Here is a 20079-nt window from a genome sequence, read left to right on the forward strand (position 1 = left end):
TTTTTACTGCAACTAATTTTTTATACTTAATTTTCGAACATTAAAATTGTTAAAATTAATTATGTTTACCTTCTATTTAAAACGTATACGAATGATGTACAGATTCTGCATTTAATAATATTATTAAATTATTAAAATTATTTTTAAAATTTCTATGTAAAATTCATTTTTATATTCCTTTCTTTTACATTTAATCTTAATTGATTTTTAATTTTGACTGTTAATAACTTTTATTAAATTAATATTCTAATAAAAAAAATTAAAATGTTAAACTTAATTATTTTTTTCCATTTATGCCAATTATTTGTTACATATTTTATATCATACTTTTTTTCATTATTATTTTTGTTTTACTTTGTCCACTCTTTTCAACATTTTTTTCCTTTTTTTGCTTTAGTCTAGTCTCAAACCCTAATTGATTTTATGGCAGTGGATTTAAATTGGTGTCCATTATAATTTATAATAATTTTGTTTGTATTCATTTTTGTTTTCCAATCAATTTAATTGGCGAATCAAATTGAGTTTGTATTAAATTATGTGATTAGACATATTAAAAAAAAGATAATAAAATTAAAAAAAAAAGTAATTAAAAGTTAGACTTCAGTCTATAGTTGTATTTTTCTCATTAAATTGCAGTTCTTTATAATTGATATTTACTTTATTGAGTCATTTCCAATCTGTGTTAAAGTGAGTGAAAAAGCCCTTTAGCCCATTTGGACTCTATGAAAATTGCATTAGCAGCAACTTGGCCAAATGTGAACGATTTTAGTTTTGAGAAAAGCACAAATAAGTGACACACTTGCAACTATTTGGTGTCATGTTCGACATTTAGTTAACTGCTGATGCCAACATATTGTAATGCAACCAATGCCAGACGACAATTGACAGCCGGCAGTAACAACAGTGTCGTCGTTCGGCAAACATATCACGCGATCAATTTGTCAAACAAGCAACAATAGCAGTTGCTGCTGCTGGTAGAACAACAGCCCAGCATAAATGAACTAAGCAGTGCATTGATGAACGCACTGACAAACTGAACAAATGAGCGAATGAATGGACAGAGAGACAAAAACAACAATTGTGGCCAAGCCAAATTGACAGAAACAGCGGCGGCATTTGACGCACACCATCAATATCTGACTCTGACTATGTCTATGTGTGTGTGTGTGTGTCAGTGTTGCTGTGTTTGTTGTTGTTGTTCTTTTTTGCCTTTTGACATGTCACACAGCTGTCATTATGCAAGACGAAACCCTCGCAAACAAGGCCAACGAAGTAACTATTACATGGCAATTGTTTGTTGGCTGAACACACTTTGGGTTGGAAAAGGGACACAGTGTGTGTGTGAGTGTGTTTGTGTGTGTGTGTAAAATGAGCTAAAAGTTTAGATATGCCTTCGTATATAAATCAAACACATGGCACTGGCCCGAGCACCGTCCCAGGCACTGGCCATTAGCGACAGGTGCTGTTGTTTAAGGCCAACTGCACAAACGGCAGCCAGTCGCCGCATTTTTCTCACGTCTTTGGGACAAGCTGTTGGCAAATACTAAAAACCGCCTGGCCATTTTATTTATGGCCGAAATGTGAAGTCTGTTTGTTTATTGGCTTTGAAAAGTGTGTGGAAGAAAAGCTTAAAAAAAAAAAAAAAAAAAAAAAAAAAAAAAAACTAGCAGAATTTAAAAACAAATCCCAGCTTTGGTTACCTATAAGTATTTTTGCTCTATATACATATATGACATATTTATGTGTGTGTGTTAAATAAATAATATAAATCCCATCAAGGCTGGCCCACTTGGCAAGCACACAAATTGTTTAAAACAAACCAATTATGGCAGCTTACGAGCCTTGCTATCCATTTCGAAATTAACCGTAAAGCGCACAATTTATAACAAAAACCTCAATTAAAATAAAAGCCTGCAACACTAAGCGAAAGATTTTAAAAGAATATGTATCTAACATATACAAACACATGAGTGAATATGTGTGCATATAAACCTTATGAAATTTATTTCATAATATCCACAATAAACAACAAAATCTGCAAAATTTAATTGCCGCAATTTTAAAGCCACAAGCGACTGGCAACAACAGCCAGAATATATCTATATAAACACAAGCATGCAACATCACAATAATCACAATGCTCATCATCAGCGCATCATCATCATCGTCGTCCTGATGATGATGTGGCAATGCAACCAATGCATAAACAATAAATGCCAATGGTATGTAAATTTTTGCCAATTTACCGCAACAATGCAAAACTATCTGAGCTAGTCAAGTGGGCTGCAACTGGGCGTGGCATGCTCATGCATTCTGTGCTTCTGCATGTGTGTGTGTGAATTTTGTGTAACGTTGTAAAGCTGCAAATGTGTTACACACGAATATTTTTTGGTTAACCACCAAATAGCAAAAGGTTTGCGCATGCAAGGGGCATTGGTTGGGTTGGACAGTGCAAACAGTTGGCAGACAAATTAAATTTACATGAAACTCGTAAAAGTCGCTGGCAATGGGAAAACAATGAAAATCAATGCTGGGTGGAATATAAGCATATAAGACTAAAAGATATCCTGTATACTAAAAATTCTTTAAACTATATTAGTTGAAAATAAAAAAATGAAAAATAAAAAAAAACATATACATATATAAAAAAATAAAATTAAAAAAAAAAACATATACAAAAAAAAATAATAATAATAATAATAATAATGGTAATAATAATAATAATAATTATATTTTTGTAATGATGTAATTCTGAATAAAATAGATTTTTTATGTAAAAAATATTTAACGAATAAAAATTAATTAAATACAAATATTTAATTGATACATATATTCATATTCATATCATAAGATAAGAAAATATTACAAAATATAAATCAACTAAAAATACGTTATACATAAAATTTACAATATTATAGCATCAGTAAATTTTAACTAAACTAATTACATTCCTTTTAATTATATTTGAAAATTATAATCATCTTATTATAGAGTTGAATAATTCAGGAATAAATACGACTTTCGCTGGCACAAGTTTAAATAAAAACTCAATAAAAATAAAATTATATATAAGAACTATTTGCTCAAGTAAAAATTGATGTACAAAATAATATAAAATAATAATTATCTTTTCCCACTTTAAGCTTTCCACCTTTCATACTTTAATCAGCATAGCTACTCAACTTATTTAACCATAGAAGAGTATATTACTTGATTTTACAACGTTGTACTTGTCTGCTGCCGTCGCTTTCAATTAACAGTTGAACAAAAAATGAGAAAAAAAATCAAAATAAAAACATTTCGAGTGCTGTTTAAATTCAATGTGAGTTCATCTGTCGCTTTAATTTGCATCGCCTACTTATTGGCGCCCGCCAATTGCTTTATCATACAGTGCCTGAGAGCTGGCGGTGTACACGAATCGCTGAGTCTATAGCCTGCAGAGATGTTATTCGACGGCGGTTGCCCCACTGATTGTGCAAATGAAATGGATGAGATGCAGAACAAAATAAAAATTGACCAAAAAAGTGCTGAACATTTTTGCACTGCATATATTAAGGCGCTGCGACAGCTACTTGCATTGCGCGTAATCCATTTTTATTATTACTTTTTGCTGTTTTTGGGTTGGCTTAATTAAAATTTGTGTTATTATTTGCTTTTAATTTCATAAATTTTAATTGCTCAGCTTTTCGAACTAATGCAGCGTGGCCTAATTTATATATTGACGCCAACAATCGAGCGGCATGATTGACAACAAGCTGCTATAGTTTGATAAAAACATATAGATTTTAATTTAAATTAAGCTTTTAAATATATATATTATAAAACTTCTCTTTCCAACCTTTCGATCAACGAAGTCTATGTATTTCAAATACTAACTAAATTCCGCCTGTTGCAAGAGTCAAAAATATATAGATTTACTAATTCATCAAATTAAAAAATAAAATTAATAATAATAAAAATAAGAAAAAAATATATATATACAAATAAAAATAATGTTTGTAATAATTATAAAAAAATAATAATAATAATAATTATAATTAATTTTTTTTTGTTTTATGGTTTTTTTTTTCAGCTTTTGTCTTAAACTCTATAGCGAATAATTAATTATTATAATAACAAAAATCATCAAATATAAAAACGAACTTTAAATACTTAATCAACTGTCGTTTATCTATTAGCTTATATTTAACTCCACTCGTCTTCACTTTCACTTGAATACTTTAACGGCTCTTTAATAACCTTTGAAACTAAGCCAAACTAATTGTACTTTGGTGCTAGAGCTTTGCCAAAACTGACACCTATAACCGGCTCTATTTCAATGACAGGCGCTATGGGAAAACAATGCCCCTTGGCATTGGGGGCACCTTAATCAAAGGCAACACTAAGCTGTGGCCGTGGCTACCAACGAGTGCTGAAGTTAGAGTCGAAGCAGGAGAACTAGAAGAAGCAGCCAACAGCAACGGCAACCGTAGAGGGCCAGCAAACCAGAAACTGAAGCAGGCAAAGAGCCAGGGCAACAAATGTAAAGTTAAACAACTTCGACACTGTTGCCAGAGTTCATTGTTTCGGCATGCGGGCACTGGATGTGGATGGAGCACGGGTGCTATGGGGTGAAGGGGGAGCAGACACACAGTATTGCAACAGCAACACCATAACCCAGCGGCACTATCACAATTTCCACATCGACGCGCTGCGCGTCTGCCGATCGGCACTTTAAGCAACATTTTTCTTTGTCTTTTGCATGCGCTGCCTGCCGCATACGTATAACAAACGGGGTGGCGATACGCCAGCTGCCGCCCCGCCCAAATTGCCCACACATGACTTATGTGGCAGGGTGCGAAACAAATGTGAAAGCACAAAAGTCAACATATTGAATAATGATTGGGTAGTGAAAGACTTTCACCCACTTTCACCCAGCATTGACTTGGCTAGAAGAGCAGCTCAGAATGGGAATAAAGATGGGGATAGACACAGTCACGCAAGCAGAACACTCGATGCCTTCGCTCATCTGCTCAATTCTGAGCTGTTGCTTTACCCTGTATTGATTCATTGATTACACTTGATTAAAGGTCGTTAATTAAAATGATTTAAGATTAAGATATGTATTGAAAATATATTAATAGTATCAAATATATATTTGGTATAAGTATTATTATTTTAAAATATTTTTAAGGCTTTTGTAAATAAAAAAAATTAATAATAATAATAATAATAATAATATTTTGTTAGTGGAAAAAAATTTAGTTTTACTTTTCTACATAATATTAAACAACAAATTAATTTTTTGAAGTCTTATAAATACTACAAAGTGTATAAAACAAAGCAAAAAAAAAAAAAAAGAATATTTATTTTATTTTATTTATTTATTTTCTGTTTAATATTTAACAAATATTCTATTTGCTTTATTTTCATATTAGCTTTTATTTCATATATTTCCTCTCTAATCAGACCCTTATTGACTTATTCAACAGGGTATACCTTAATTGAGTACACCCAATCTATTTAACTCGCTTATCGACTTTTCAGCCTGCTTTCTGTCTTTGCTTTGCTATTCTTTTTTCGTCTACGATAAATTTTGAGGCTTGCTGAAAATACTGCAAAAATTAATGATGCGCCTTTTTTATTGTTTCCGCTGAGTCCCCAATCGACAGGCCCCCAACACGCGCACACAAGCAAACAATACAGCAACAAGGAGTAGTATAAGGGGCAGAAACCTTAACATTGCTGTTGCTTTTTATGCGATTTGCGTTTTGTGATAAATTTTAATCGAATTTCACTTTTGTTGCCGCTCGTGCGCAGCTCCCATGACATTTACAGCCCACGCACATGCAGCCCCTTCCACTCCTGTTTGGGTGTGTGTGTGTGTGTGTGTCTTTCCCATCCGTTGTCATGTGTGTGTGTATCATGTGTTTTTTGTGCGCTTTTATTGAAGCCGATAAGCATGTCCGATAAATACTTTCGTTGTAATTGATTGATATTCGAAGCGGCAACATTCGCTTTCGCTACTCGATACATATATATATATTTTTTCTCTCCCTCTCTCTCTCTCTCTCTCTTGTTCTGTTGGCGAAATGGGATTTGTGATTAATTGGGTTGGCCTTTTAATCTAAAACAAATTGAAAATGGCGCATTAAAGCATTCCATTCATATGAATGCCGCTGCGGTCCATTCAGCTGCCAAATGGCCAAGTCAAGGCTCGCTTTGGCTTGCAACTCAAGTCTTCAGAAACACAGCCAAGACAATGAAAACTGGCAGCTGGCAACTGGCGACTGGCAACTGGCAGGTTGCCATTTGGGTTACCTGGAAGCCACAACATGTACGCCAGCTGCAATCAGACGCTAGCTGAAGCCAAAGAAACGCCAAAACAATCAAGCGACAAAGTCAACACGACTAGTTGACTCACAGCCCAAACCCAAACAGACTAAAGACCAAAAGAGAGCCCTGACTTTGTTTGAAGCATGCTTGTTTGAAGCACCAGCATAACAACAATAAGCTTTAAAAGTACGTAAGAGCTTTTAGTTTAATTAATGGCATTGAGTGAATTCAACTATAGTTTAGACAGTCGAATCAAACAATAAACAAATTAACTAGATTTATGTCCTGGACATTCATTGAACATGGCTAAGAACTCACTGTAATCATCTTCAAATCATCATCAATCAAATGATCAGAGTTAACTTGGAATTAATGTAGGCCAGGCACAAGCTCTTTTATGGGCTGCTAGGGGGAAGAGTTTTTTGAAGCGAAGCTGGCCGAAATCAAATTAAAAATTCATACTTTAACATTGTGCTCCAATTACTGTAGCAAACAATTTATGCGCACGCCTGTCCGGGTCCGGGGCCAGAGCAATTTTTCAAGCCAAAAACTTTGCCCGGGGGACTGTGAACCCAAACGCTTTTTGTTGTAATGTCATGAAAAATGCATTTTTCAATACACAATAATAATATATGTAACACAATAAATTGTGAAGCGAAAAAATAACCGATTCGGGGACGGCGGGCCAGAAGAAACTGTTATAAAATTGTTATCGAGTGCATAATAGCAAATGTTGCAAAATAACTTTTGACAAAGTGCACTCAATATCCAGCAATGTGTGCCCGAGTGTATGTGAGAGAGACAGCGAGAGAAAGAGAGAGAGAGAGAGAGGGACAGAGACAAAGGGGTGCTGCGAGCGAAGGGACTCGAGTACAGAATGTGTGCGAGTATCACAATGAAAAATCACAGAATGCGAGGCAAACGCAGAGATGGTTAGAAAAAAAAAAAAATTACACTGTTCTCTGTTTTATTGGAATACCCTTGCAGAGAGTATGATAATTTTTTAACCAAATTTGCAATGCATGAACAGAGATATTGAAGACTCTATGAACATAGCTCGCAGCGCAACAAATTGCTTGGAGTCCCAAGGCGAGTAGAATGCAAATTCATTTCGCTGGCTATTAAAGAGCTGATTTTCCCTCGACATTTGATAAAATGTTCAATGAAATTCAGCGTATAAAATGTGAAGTAAGGATTCTCTATATATTATAATAATTTAAAAAAAAAAAAAATAAATAAATAATAATAATAATAATAATAATAATTTATAAAAAAAATAAATACATCAAATTTGTATTTAATAAAAATACATCAAATGTGTATTAAATAAAAATAAATAACAACTCTTCAATTCCGGACATCAAATTTAATTCTATAATTTTTGTTTTTATATAATTTAATATAATATAATATAATAATAAATTAAAATATTTTTATTAAATTAGTTTAATAAATATTCAATTATTAAAGGCTAACCAATAGTTTTTTAACTGAATGGCAATCCAAATAATATTAAAAATTTATTATTTTGATTAGTAAAAATTGTATATATATTAATAATACTACTTCCTGAAGTCCTTTGTCGCTCTGGCTTAAAACTTTTTATATAGAATTAATTCTTTATAATAATAAATAATTAAATTATTAATACTAAAAAATAAAATAAATTTATAATTATATAAAATTTAAAAGACTAATTATACTGATGGCTTACAGGAAAAATGTATTTATTTATATGAAGCTACTTTTCTTAAACAAGTTCAAGAGCTATCCACATATGAAAAATATCATTAAATAGCTCATATGTATGTATGATTTTTTTATTAACATATCTCAGCAGAAGTCTTACTATATCCTGCCAAAGCGAATCAAACTCATTGAGCACATTCCTTTCTCTGCAAGAGTATTTTTTATTTCCCATTACGACGAACACATTCCGAACATCTTTTTATTCTTTCATTCTTTTTAATAATGGTCGATGGGGGTTGCTCCGCTGTTCGCATATAAATTGACACAATTCGTGCACTGTGCCATCCGTCCATCACGTTGAAAGTCAAGGCGGGCACCCAGCTGCATGATGTGCCCCACAGAACTATGCGTAGCAATGCTCGTCAAGCCACCTCAGTATGTGGTGCAGCAGTGCGGGGTGGCAGCTCGTCTTTCTCGATGTTTGACAGACAATATGTCAAAAATGGTTAGCTGTTTAGATTTGTGCGCTATTTTTGGGGGCTGCGAGAGCTAGCGGCATGCGTGGCATTGCATGTTGCAATGCGCCAAATTAAGCTGCCAAGCCAGAGTCAAGGCAATATACATGCAGCACTATCTTGTAGTTTGCCTTTAAAATGGCAGCATGCGTTGCGAGCAGAGATCTGCGAGCTGCATGTTGCAAGTTGGACATGTAACCAAATTACGGGCAAAAGCGAAGCCCAAAATTGGCAACACATGCTCCACATACGCAAAGCAGCGCGAGCGCCGCAAAATATGCAACAATTTTCATGCGCGGCATGCAAAAAATAAAAGCGAGAGCGAAATACAAAGTGAAGTGGATGCACAGGTTGAAGCAATGATGGACTAACGGGTACCCTGGCTAAGGTGAGGATAGGTAAAAAAAAAAATGCAGAGCTGTCAAATTACAGAAATGCAGAAAAATTATTCATTAGGGTTTAAAATGTAATAAAAAATTAAAAAAAAAAATAAATAATTAAATAAAAATGAAGCAGATTCTTCACTTCAAAATATTCAAAAATAAAAAATAAAGAAAATAAATAAAATGAAACAGATTCAAAAATATTTGAAAATTAATCAATTATAATATTATATATAATATATAATTATATTTATTATATATATATTATATAATATATAATTATATATTTTTTTTAAATTGTATTTTTTATTTTTTATTTTATTTATTTATTTATTTATTTATTTTTTTTTTTTTTGTATAAATTCATTTATTTTATTGCAAGTATTTGCAGCTAAAAGCAACTTAATTTAAGCAAAAGTTTATTTATATATATACATCTGCTAAAAGATATATCAATTCTAGTATAGTAGTAGATAATATGGCTAAGCTGTAAGGTCATTATGAATCTCTTCATCTTAATATTTCATATTGATCTCTATATCAATGATCTCTCAGAGTTCTCCTCAATATACACAATTCTCCATTTCTGTATACCCCATATTAAACTCATATTTCGAGGGCATAAGGCAAGCAAAGGCATAACAAGCAGCGCAAGAATTTCACTCAAGCATGCGGGCAGCGCGTGGAGCAAAAGCAAAAGCGAAAAAAATAGAAGTGCTGCATAGCTATAGGCGCTGCAAGGCATAGTCTCTGCTCATGGTAGGCATGCCAACAACTTGCAATGGGCATTCCACACAAGCCGGCCCCTTTTCCACCTATTACCCGCACAAGGCGGCTAAACGTAGCCGCTGCAGGTTGGAGTCTGCAGTTCGTACGCTGTTGCATGCCTGCTTACAGCCGAAACAAAAGCTGCCATATGTGGCACCCGAAAGTTATGCAATGCCACGCCGTCGTTTTTGTTTCCATTCTGTGTGTGTGTATGTGTATGTGTGTGTGGGCGCCAAATTGTAACTATTAGTTGCACATAGTTTGGCAAGGCGACAAATTCTTGGCCCAGCCACGTGTTACGGCGCGGGGAGCGTGACCGCTGCATGTGTTGACAGGCCGAAAATCGGGTCAGTAGTAAATCAACAACAACAACAACAACAATAGCAACAACAGCAACATCAGCATTCATATATATACTGAAAAACAATGGCAATCATTGTTATGTAGCTTGTGCAAAAAAAATTATGTTGCATAGTTTTAGGCATTGTTCCGAAATCGCTGATGGCCACATGCTACATGGCAATGCATTGCTGATTTCAGTCATGGCCATAGAGGGGAAGTTGAGTTTTTGCGGTCGTAAATGGCAAATGATTGATGAACCAAATGTGCAAGTTAATTGTGAGCGATTGAACACACTGCTAGCGCTTATAATGCTGAGATATTAGTCTGAAAATACTGTTAGAGTGTGGAACTATTTGAAACGATGAGCGAATGAGTTTGCTTAAAAAATAATTTTGAAAATTTATGATGCACAGTGTTGCATAGCCTTGAAATTTTATACTATATTATAATACTTTAAAGTTTAAATAGTTATATGTCTTCCAGAAAATCCTCGCTTAGAATATAATAAATTTTGTTAGAGAAAAATAATTATTCTATTATGAAAGAAGAAAAGTCTGCAGGTCTATAAATTTTTATTCAACAGAAATTTAAGACAGAATGTGCTCAATTTTTTGCTCATCTGAATAGTTTTGAATATAAAAAATATTTATTAAAAAAAAAGCCTTATGAAAATAATAAAAGAGACAAGTTTAAATGCGCTAGATATGTCAAAACATAAACTACTCTCTTTGTTTTTCAATTGAATTTTAGTATGTCCTCTCTTGTCCCTATCAATATCAAGTATACGCCTTGATTTACTATCAAAAAAGCTTTTTTTTAAATAAATATAAACAAACTATAAACAAAAAATCTAATCTATTTAAATATTTTTTTATTTAGTATATTAAGTATAAGCAGCATAAAATAAAAAATATATATATATAAACAAAAATCCAGGATATTTAGTCCTTTCATAAGCAACTTTAAAGACCTTTCGACTTCATTAATTATTCTATTCAGCTTCCTTTCAGTTTCCTTTCCCTGCAAGTTTTCGATTTCATTTTGCATGCATGTATGTATGCGTGTAATGCCTTCACATTGAGTTTCAGCTCAAGTCGGCAAGTGTGTGAAGATTTCGTGCTGGAGAGTTAAATGCTTTGCGAAACATGACTCCTTGCGCCATACAGTTAATGGGTTAGCTTAAGCGCTTAACGTGATGCGCCTTAAAGCCTGCAACTTTTGCTGGCAGCTGGCCGAAATGCCATCAGCATCAGCGCTGATATCAGCGCTTCCGCGCACACTTCAGTTCACAATGGGCCGAGCAAAGAGTGAAGAGGAGGGAAGTAGAGAGCCAACCAGTTGGCTGAAGACGATTAATCAATAACCACTCAGCGCTAGAAGCGGGCGTGTGAATGAAGCGAAGCGATTTAATGGGCTCAAAATGATGTGCGTCCAGCGATGGTTCGATGGTGCGCTGCTGCGTGCGTGAGTGCATTTAATTTTGTGAGCGACTGTTGGCTACTTTTAGGCGCAGAATATAATGAAAACGAGGCCAAATGCATGACCAGTCGACACTGGGCTGCCCGAGAGTCTGCAACAAGAATTTCGCATTTAGGTTTCGATTAAGTGTGGGTGAGAGTGTGAGAGTGTGAGAGTATGTGTGTGCGAAGTGCTTTGTGTGTGGGGCTACGCTTCGACTGCTCCGACTGCCTTCACAGTGCACTGTGCATTTTTGGTGCGATTGCGAATGCTTGTGTCATTGAGTGCAATTTCAGGTCAGTTTGCATTTTGTGGGACACTCAATGATGTGCTGCACCATGGCATGGCAGGGCAGGGCATATCAACGCCGCAAACATTTGATTCTTTTGCGCGAGGCGAGTCTGTGGCGAGCGAACGACGCGTTCACAAACGGAGCAAACATTGAAAACATTATTGTCGTAATAAATTTTGGTAACAACACGCAAGCTTGGGAAACCAAAAAAACAAACAGCAAAGCGCCAAACCGATGAGTTGACCTACCTGAAAGTAGGCAAAGCAAACCCACACACACAAACACACACACACAGTAAGAGAGAGAGAGAGAAAACATACCACACACTCGCACACAATACATAACGGAAGCCACAGAAACTGGCGCCATGAAACATGAACCGCCTTCACCTCGATTGCAACCGGCTGCTAGCAAAAGTTTGCGTGCCAAATAAACAGATGGCTAGAGTGAGAAAGAGGAAGGCCAGAAGGCAGTGTGCGAGTGGGATAGAGAGACTCGAATGCCAAAAAGTCACTAGCGAAATCAAAAGGTTAACGAGCATATGTATATGTATAGGTATATGTATATGTGTGTGTGAGTGTGCAAAAGAATGCTTAAAGAAAGAGACAAAGAAAAAGCGAGGCGAGAGCAGTGGGCGTGTGGGCGTGTGGGCGTGAGCAACACAACTCCGTCACTTGCATGTCGCGCCAAGCGACAAACGTGACGACAAACGTTTAAAAATAAAAAATAAAACATTTCAAACGAATACGCCACAGGAAATTCTATATCATCGCAAATTGTTTATAGCTCAACAAGATGAAAAAGCCGGAATAAAACGCTAAATAAATGTTGTGACAGCAGCGAGCCGAATACGAAATGCTCTCATAAATGGACGAAATATTTGCGGTTGACTGGAGCGGAAATTCTGTGAATGCAAGTAAAATAACGAATGGAATATAGAGAAATTATATAGAAATATTTGTGAAAATTCTCATTTCTCTTTATACGAAGCTTCTAATAAAAATAATCGAAAGTGGAAATAAATAAATATTTGAGTTAAAGCTTAAGCCAATATTAATTTAATAGGAATATATACAATATATAACATGATTTAGAAACATTAAATTATATATTATTATATATGAATATTCTAAAATTCACATTCAAAATTGATAAAAAAAAAAAAAAGGCACAGGAAAGCTGAGGCTATTTTTAACTTGTTTTCTATTTCTGTATTTAAACGTTATTATTAATATTATTATTTTATACAAATTTAAAATATTTTCAATAAATTTAAAATATTTAAATTTAAAAATATTTTTTGCATAGAAAAAAATTAATTTATTCATTAATTAATTAATACCTTAATATTTCGTAGATAAGTATGCGTTGGAAATTGTTTATGTATATATAAATTTTTATATGATTTCAACATGATTTATGTAAATAGAATTGAGTCTAAATATATAATAAAAAATTCACATATAAATTTTAAAGAAAATATTAAAAAAAAAAAAAAAAATCATATAAAAAATATCTATAAATTATAAGCTGAAGCCTGCTTTTGTGTCTGAATTTTCCAACGTTTTTAAAGACTTATTTCTGTCTTTCTCATGGAACAAATATTTTTTTCTGTTTTTAAATAGAAATTTACTGAGAATACAACAAAAGAGTATGAATTTTTGAATAAATTGTAGCTATTTTTATGCAGTTAGGTATAGATTTATTTAAAATGAATTTATTTCATATGAAATCATTTTCCCGTTAAAATTCTCTGCCAGCCCAAGTTGCCGTCTCACAGGCAGCGTATGAGCTGTAAATATTGTATGTTTTACGTTTTGCTCCGTTTATATTGTTGTTGTTGTTGCTGTTGTTGTTGCTGCTGCTGTTGTTGTTGCAGTCATACATTTTGAAGCGGAACACGAAACGCAAGTGAAAGGCAAAGTTGAGTTTTGTGTGAAGCGGGCTTTTTAATAAAGTTAAGTGGATCAGCGCACAGGACAAGCAGAACAGACCGACAGAGCTTGACAACGACGCCTACTGCTGCGCCTACACCTGCCTAGGCAATGCCTAACAAGCGCTCGCTCCATTTCTGTGGCGTGCCAAAAAAATATATATTTCATATTTAACATTAAGCATCAGGAAATAAATAAAATCAACACAAGTTGTAGTAGCGATTGGCTTGTTGCACTTTTGTTTGGATGTGGATGTCGTAACGTTTAACCCCTGTCAGGTGGGTTAATTAAAGCCGAAAAACCTCTCTCTGGTCCCGGCGATAAATAAGCATTTTTTGTGCTCTCCGTGTTGTTACCAAATGAATTATGCACTCGGCATAATGCGAACGGCTAAAAACACAAACAAAAATTTATAAATATAAGCTCATTAAAGGCTTAGCCAAATACCAACTGAGTGTGTGGGCGTGTGCGTGTGTGTTGCGAGCGTGTGTGTTCATTTTAATTAGATAATATTGCATTTGCATAATTTTAGGCACATCAATAAAATCGCGAACAGCTCGAAAATTAATTTATACTTTTTGCTAATTAAACGACCCACAAAATGTTCGCTTTTCCGATTTTAATTACATAGCTTTGCGCCGCGCCGGCCGGCCAAATGCCAAATACGAAATTCAATTGCCGCTTGGCTCTGGCCCTCTCTAATTGGCCCCACTATTTAGAGCTGCTCGCCCTCCCCCCGAAGCCCAGCCCATTATTATGTCGTACAACTTTTGTGGGGCGGAGGGGGAGGGGAGGCAACGTAAAAAGTTACACCGCACCTGACGGCGCTGCCAGCATAAGCAGCGGCAATTACAGCCGCAACCAAAGACCAAACAAGCGGCAAACGAGCCGAGCACGATGATGGCGTTGATGGTTAAACCTGTCAATTATAGCAGCTCGCTGAAAAGTTTGCAAATATCGTGAACGGTAGTGCTCAAGAGCCACGTCACACACACACGCACACACATGCTGAGGCCAAAGACCGCACACACATACACACACCCAAAAGGGAGGCTCTAATTAAACAATTACCAAGGTGAGTGCCACTTAATTAAATAATTTGCTACCATGCGGTTGTAAGGCAACAACAAAAACAACAACAACAGCAACAGCTGTCAACATAAACACGCATAAATATGTTTGTATGTAACGAAACATATGTGAAGGCAAAAGTTTTTAGAACGAAGCCAAAATGCTCTAGCATATGTACAATGAGATTGTTTTATAAATAAATTATACAAATGAGACAGTCGAACGAGAACTTTTATGGCTACAGCGCATATTTTTAGACTTTTGGTTAGCAGAAGCAGAAAATATAATATAAATAATAAAGGCATATTTCATTCTATAAATTATGAAGAGAAATTTCTGTTGATTTAATTGTAGATCCTATTTGAGAACTAAATAATTTTGATATATATGTAACAGTAATACAAAAATGAAAAAAAAAAATAAAATAAAAAATAATATATGTGATTTTTTTTTTTTTTAACTCATAAATTTTGACGACTAATTTCTGTAGATTTAGTTGTAGATTCTATCAGAAACCGTACCCTCCCTAGCCTAAGCTCAAAAAGCTATATACCAAATAATTGATAGCTATATGCAACAAAAATAAATAAAATATTAATTTTTGTATTCTATAAACTCTGAAGACAAAATTCTGTAGATTTGGTTATAGGTCCAATTAGAGAACATTCTTGATACCCTGTTTAGTAGAAGCAGAAAAGCTATATGTAATTATATACAACTAAATATAACTATGTTTATATATATTTTTATTCTATAACTTCTGAAGACAAGTTTCTGTAGATCTTGGTTGTAGATCCAATTAGAATACATGCTTGATACCCTATGCCTACTATCCTTATTAGGCTGGGCGGGAACAAAGCAGCCAAGCAGCGAGGCAATGGCGACAGGTGTTTCAACATTTTCGTGCTTGCCATAAAAGTAAGCCACACACAAACACACACACACACACGAGCAAGCACACAATTACATGACTTGTGTGTACATATAAATGAAATTATGACATATTTAAATGTAATATGCGGCAACAGGCTACACACGCACACACACACACACCCGCTCGAGTGCCACAAGGCAGCGTCTAACTGTACACGGCCGCCATGACAGCCGACTTCCGTTTCCGTTTCGTTTGCCATGTTAGCCAAGCATTTAACCTGGACGCGTGCTGCTGTTGTTGTTGTTGTTGTTGTTATTGTTGTTGTTGCTGTTATTATTGTAGTCGAGTTGCCTGTATAATTTACAATTTAGCTTCATAAATGTTTCGTCGCCTGGCATACTTTTTGGGTCCGCCTACCCACCTCCAGACCATTGCGTGATGGGGTCAAGTGTCGCACGGCTCGACACGACACGACACGTCTCGTCGCGAGACGAGTTTGGCGCGGTGCGACGCCTGCTGTGTTAATTATGTGACAATTTAAGTGCGTGTCGGGCAATCAGCGAAACAACTGCACAAAACAACAACAAAAAAAAAAAAAAAAAAAAGTGTTAAATAAGCATTTCATTATTATGCTACGCCCCCCGAAAATAAGCTACAAAATAGCTGAAATAAACTGAAAACTTCTTTCGCCTATGTTATAAATAAAATCAACCCAACAAGGTATATAAAGCTGTTCAGCAAAAAGTAACAACAGATTATTTTAATTGCTTCCGGGAATCAAAAGAACAAAGTAACAACAAATTATGGCCTTTTTGATTGCTTCCCAGCAAGAAAAAATAAAAACTGAGTTTATTTTCAATTCAAATACAACATTTTTTGTTTTTAATGTTAAAGCTTGTATATAAATACATATAATAAACTAATTAAAAGTAGAGTGCGAATTTAATAAAAATCTTTTTGTGTGTCTGTTTTTTTAAGTAAAACTACTTTTTAACTGAAAACTGATTAATTAATGTCTATTTTAAAGTCTATTTTTGTTACGTATTATGTTTGTAATTTTATTTGAAATTCCCTGATGGACAAAATAATTAATAATAATAATTATATAATTAATTACTTAAATGATTAAAACAAAAATATATAAAATAAACTTCCAAATAGTATACAAATATTATTAAATTTATTATATAGACGTTTTTAAATTCGCACAGAAATAATAATATTGGAAATTTAATCAAAATACTAAAGTAAATTCAGGCAAAGCAGAATTTGCTTTGTGTAAAATGTTTATATATTTACGACTTCACTTTGCTCAATAGCTCAATGTCTGTAAATAAGCGTTTTGTGTTTTACAGGCACTCTGAGAATAAACTCAAAGCACAACCCATGGCGTGAGATCTTAAATTAAATCATTCGCTATCGAATAGAAATTATTCTTAGTATCTATCAGAACCGTACATGAACTGAGTGTGTGCATTTGTATGTAAATGTTAAGAGTTGCGGCGAGTTTATGCTATATGCTATATTTTCTCACTTACGAAGTGTCAGAGAGTGAGGATCAATCGAATCGCTCTCTAAATGATGTTCGTGAAAATGCGGAACACGAATAGGTCAACTCATAGAGCTCAACAGAATAACAAAAAGTACCGAAGTGTCTTGCTTAGAGTGAGAGGGAGCTAATATGAGTCTTTTTAGTTTATTTCGGAAAAGGAGCGCAAGGAATTGAAGAGTTAACTAATATTTGCCAGCAATGATCTTGTTTAAAGTTTTACTTTAAAAGCAAAAGTATAAAAGATTTTACTAAAACAACAAAATTAAATTTTATTAAATTAATTAAAATCAATTATTATAAAAAGAACCAAACCCCATACCGAGCTATGAAGATTTCAGGTGATGGAGGTCTTATTAATGTCACAAAACTAAATATTATTTATTATTACTGTTATATGTATTATATATATTATTTATTTATTTATTTGCTTATTTGTCTATTTAATCATTTAATTAATTATTCATTTATTTATTTGTTAATTTATTTTTTTATTTTTTATTGGGGCTTTTAGCTATTTTTTTGTCCTATTTAAATTGTATTTAATATTTTTGAATTCAAACATTTTCTCTCACATAGAGTTTACCTGTACAGAAGCTGCCATATATCGAATTTCTAGTCAATTTCAGTTACTCTACAACTGTAAAAATTCCTTAACTCACGACAGTATTCATGGTATGCATACCTGCAATATATAGAAAATAAAATCAAATTAGAAAATGTTGTTCAAAGCCAGGCAATAGCTAATTATTAACTCAACCCTTCAGGCGGGCTGGTGAAACTCAATATGCTGATGTCATGTTATCAGCAGCTGGCACACATACACAGACACACATTACAAGCACACGCACACGCATATAGCACAGCAACAAAAGCGAGTAACAGCCGTTGCCCGTTGCTCGCTTATGCGTTTTGTTTATTTGTTTTGCCAAGCTTAAATGATTAATTAAGCGCCTCAATGTATGCAAAAACATTTGCCATGTTGTGCAGTTGTTGTTGTTGCTGTTGCTGCTGCTGTTGTTGCTGTGATTGTTGTGTTTGTGTTGTTGTGCGCTCTGCGGGGTGTGAAAATCACGTGTTGAAAACGGCGTAAAATCAGCGTATGAATGGCCATAGTTCTCGTTGCTAACACCGCAGCCGTCTCTGTCAGCACACACACACAAATACGTATACACACACACACACATGTACAGTCGGCGACACTAATGCACACATTCGTTGACACGTGAGCTTGCATATATTTTGATGTCATAGTTTTCGGCGCTGGGGCGTTGATTTTAATATTTAAATAAATTCTGGCGCTGATTGCGTATACGCAATGTTGTACATAGCTACACAGCCTGCTGTTTCTGTTGCTGCTGCTGCTGCTGCTGCTCTTGCCGTTGTCACTGCTGCTGTTTGTTTACATAAGAAATTCGTATTTGTTTTGTGGCATGCAGCTTTTGCCACTCTCGCATTTAGCAGTGCGTCATTATGTTCCGGCGTACTTTTAATGGCAAACTCATATTCGATGCAGCTCGCTTGGCAGCTATTTATTTTTAATTCTCGTATATGCAGAAATATTATATCAATATTGACTGCGCTTCTGGATCATATAATAATGTGTCTGTGCAATTGAAATACTGTTGCAATGCATTAAGCCATTTTATGCGGCTTGCTATGCTATTTATTTCAAACTATTTAATTAAAACGCATTAGCCGAGCGCAATCGAGCCAACAGCAAGCCAATATATACATATATATATTTTACACATATGCATATGCACATGCATATATGAGTACATTTCGCATGCACAGCTGCGGTTTACAATATATTCATAAGCTGACTGCGCAATGAAGCTCTTAATTGTAGCATTAATCTGCGGCTTAGCGCAGTTTTAAGAATATTTGCTACATTTTCAGATATTTATTGAAATAAATAAAAACCTTTTCAAGTGTAGGCAAAGGCATGGATTACCATGCCTTCATTAGATTAATTTATGATTTATGCATTTCAGGATAAATGTTATTTGAAAATAGTTAATTCAATATGTTTATGAAAGAACATGTCCAAAATTAATGTATGCTAATTTGAAGTTAAAATGATAGAGAGGCATATTATACTAAGTCATAGTCAAACTGTGATTAAGCCTTTTGTAGACATGTCGATATTACGTTATATTATTAAAGTAATAATAAAAGACTAAGTAAATAAATACAAAATAAACAAATAAATAAAATAAAATCAGACAAAAATAGAAATTAAAAAAAAAAAAAAAACAAAAAAAAAACAAATATAGATAAAAAAAAATAGACTAAATGTTATTTACGTTATTTAATTTTATTTATTTATTTTATTTTTTTAATGTAATATACAGGTGGTCTAGGTGAACATAAAATAAACTTGGGAGATAAAATTCTGATCCAAATAGCCTAGACTGGCGACTTAGTACTCCAGCTGAGAAATCTCTTAGCCTTGCTCAGATATTGGGTGAAGATTTAGATTTGATGATAAAATGTAAAATTGGTTTATATTAGTTAAATTTGATAGACTAGTTATAAAAAATATGGTAGCAGAACATGCTTTCATCGACATTGAAAAATGCCCATATATTATATTTACTAACCCCTAAGATATTTTTATTTTCCTTATATATGATAGAATTTTCTTTAGCTTTTAAAAGAAATATATACATATTTAAATAATATCTCTCTAAATTAAATTGCATTAAAGGTATATATACAATAATTTCTTTAAAATAAACCCTGGTTCATTTTGTCTTTTTGCTTAAAGTTTAAATTTTTTATTGGCTTCCATTTAATGACAGTTCAATAAAAATGTCCAAAACTTTTGTGGGTCAATTACAGCTAAGAGCACGAACCCATTACAAATGCCCAGTCAAGCCGCTT

General features: G+C 34.0%; 1 protein-coding gene across 2 annotated transcripts in view; it reads right to left on the reverse strand.

Annotated features, from left to right (window-relative positions):
- Positions 1 to 20079, reverse strand: part of tei (irregular chiasm C-roughest protein teiresias) — a 217414-nt gene that overhangs the window by 159509 nt on the left and 37826 nt on the right. Inside the window, exon 2 of one of the 2 annotated variants that reach the window (XM_089470929.1) lies at positions 17777 to 17875. The exons of the other annotated variant lie outside the window; for it this stretch is intronic. Coding sequence (XP_089327055.1) covers positions 17777 to 17794 — 18 coding nt within the window. The 5' untranslated portion in view covers positions 17795 to 17875. The remainder of the gene's footprint in view (positions 1 to 17776; positions 17876 to 20079) is intronic. 2 annotated transcript variants of the gene reach the window in all.

The sequence above is a fragment of the Drosophila arizonae genome, chromosome 5, assembly GCF_054131065.1.
Source record: "Drosophila arizonae isolate 15081-1271.41 chromosome 5, UAZ_ARI_1.0, whole genome shotgun sequence".
Classification (NCBI taxonomy): Eukaryota; Metazoa; Arthropoda; class Insecta; order Diptera; family Drosophilidae; genus Drosophila; species Drosophila arizonae.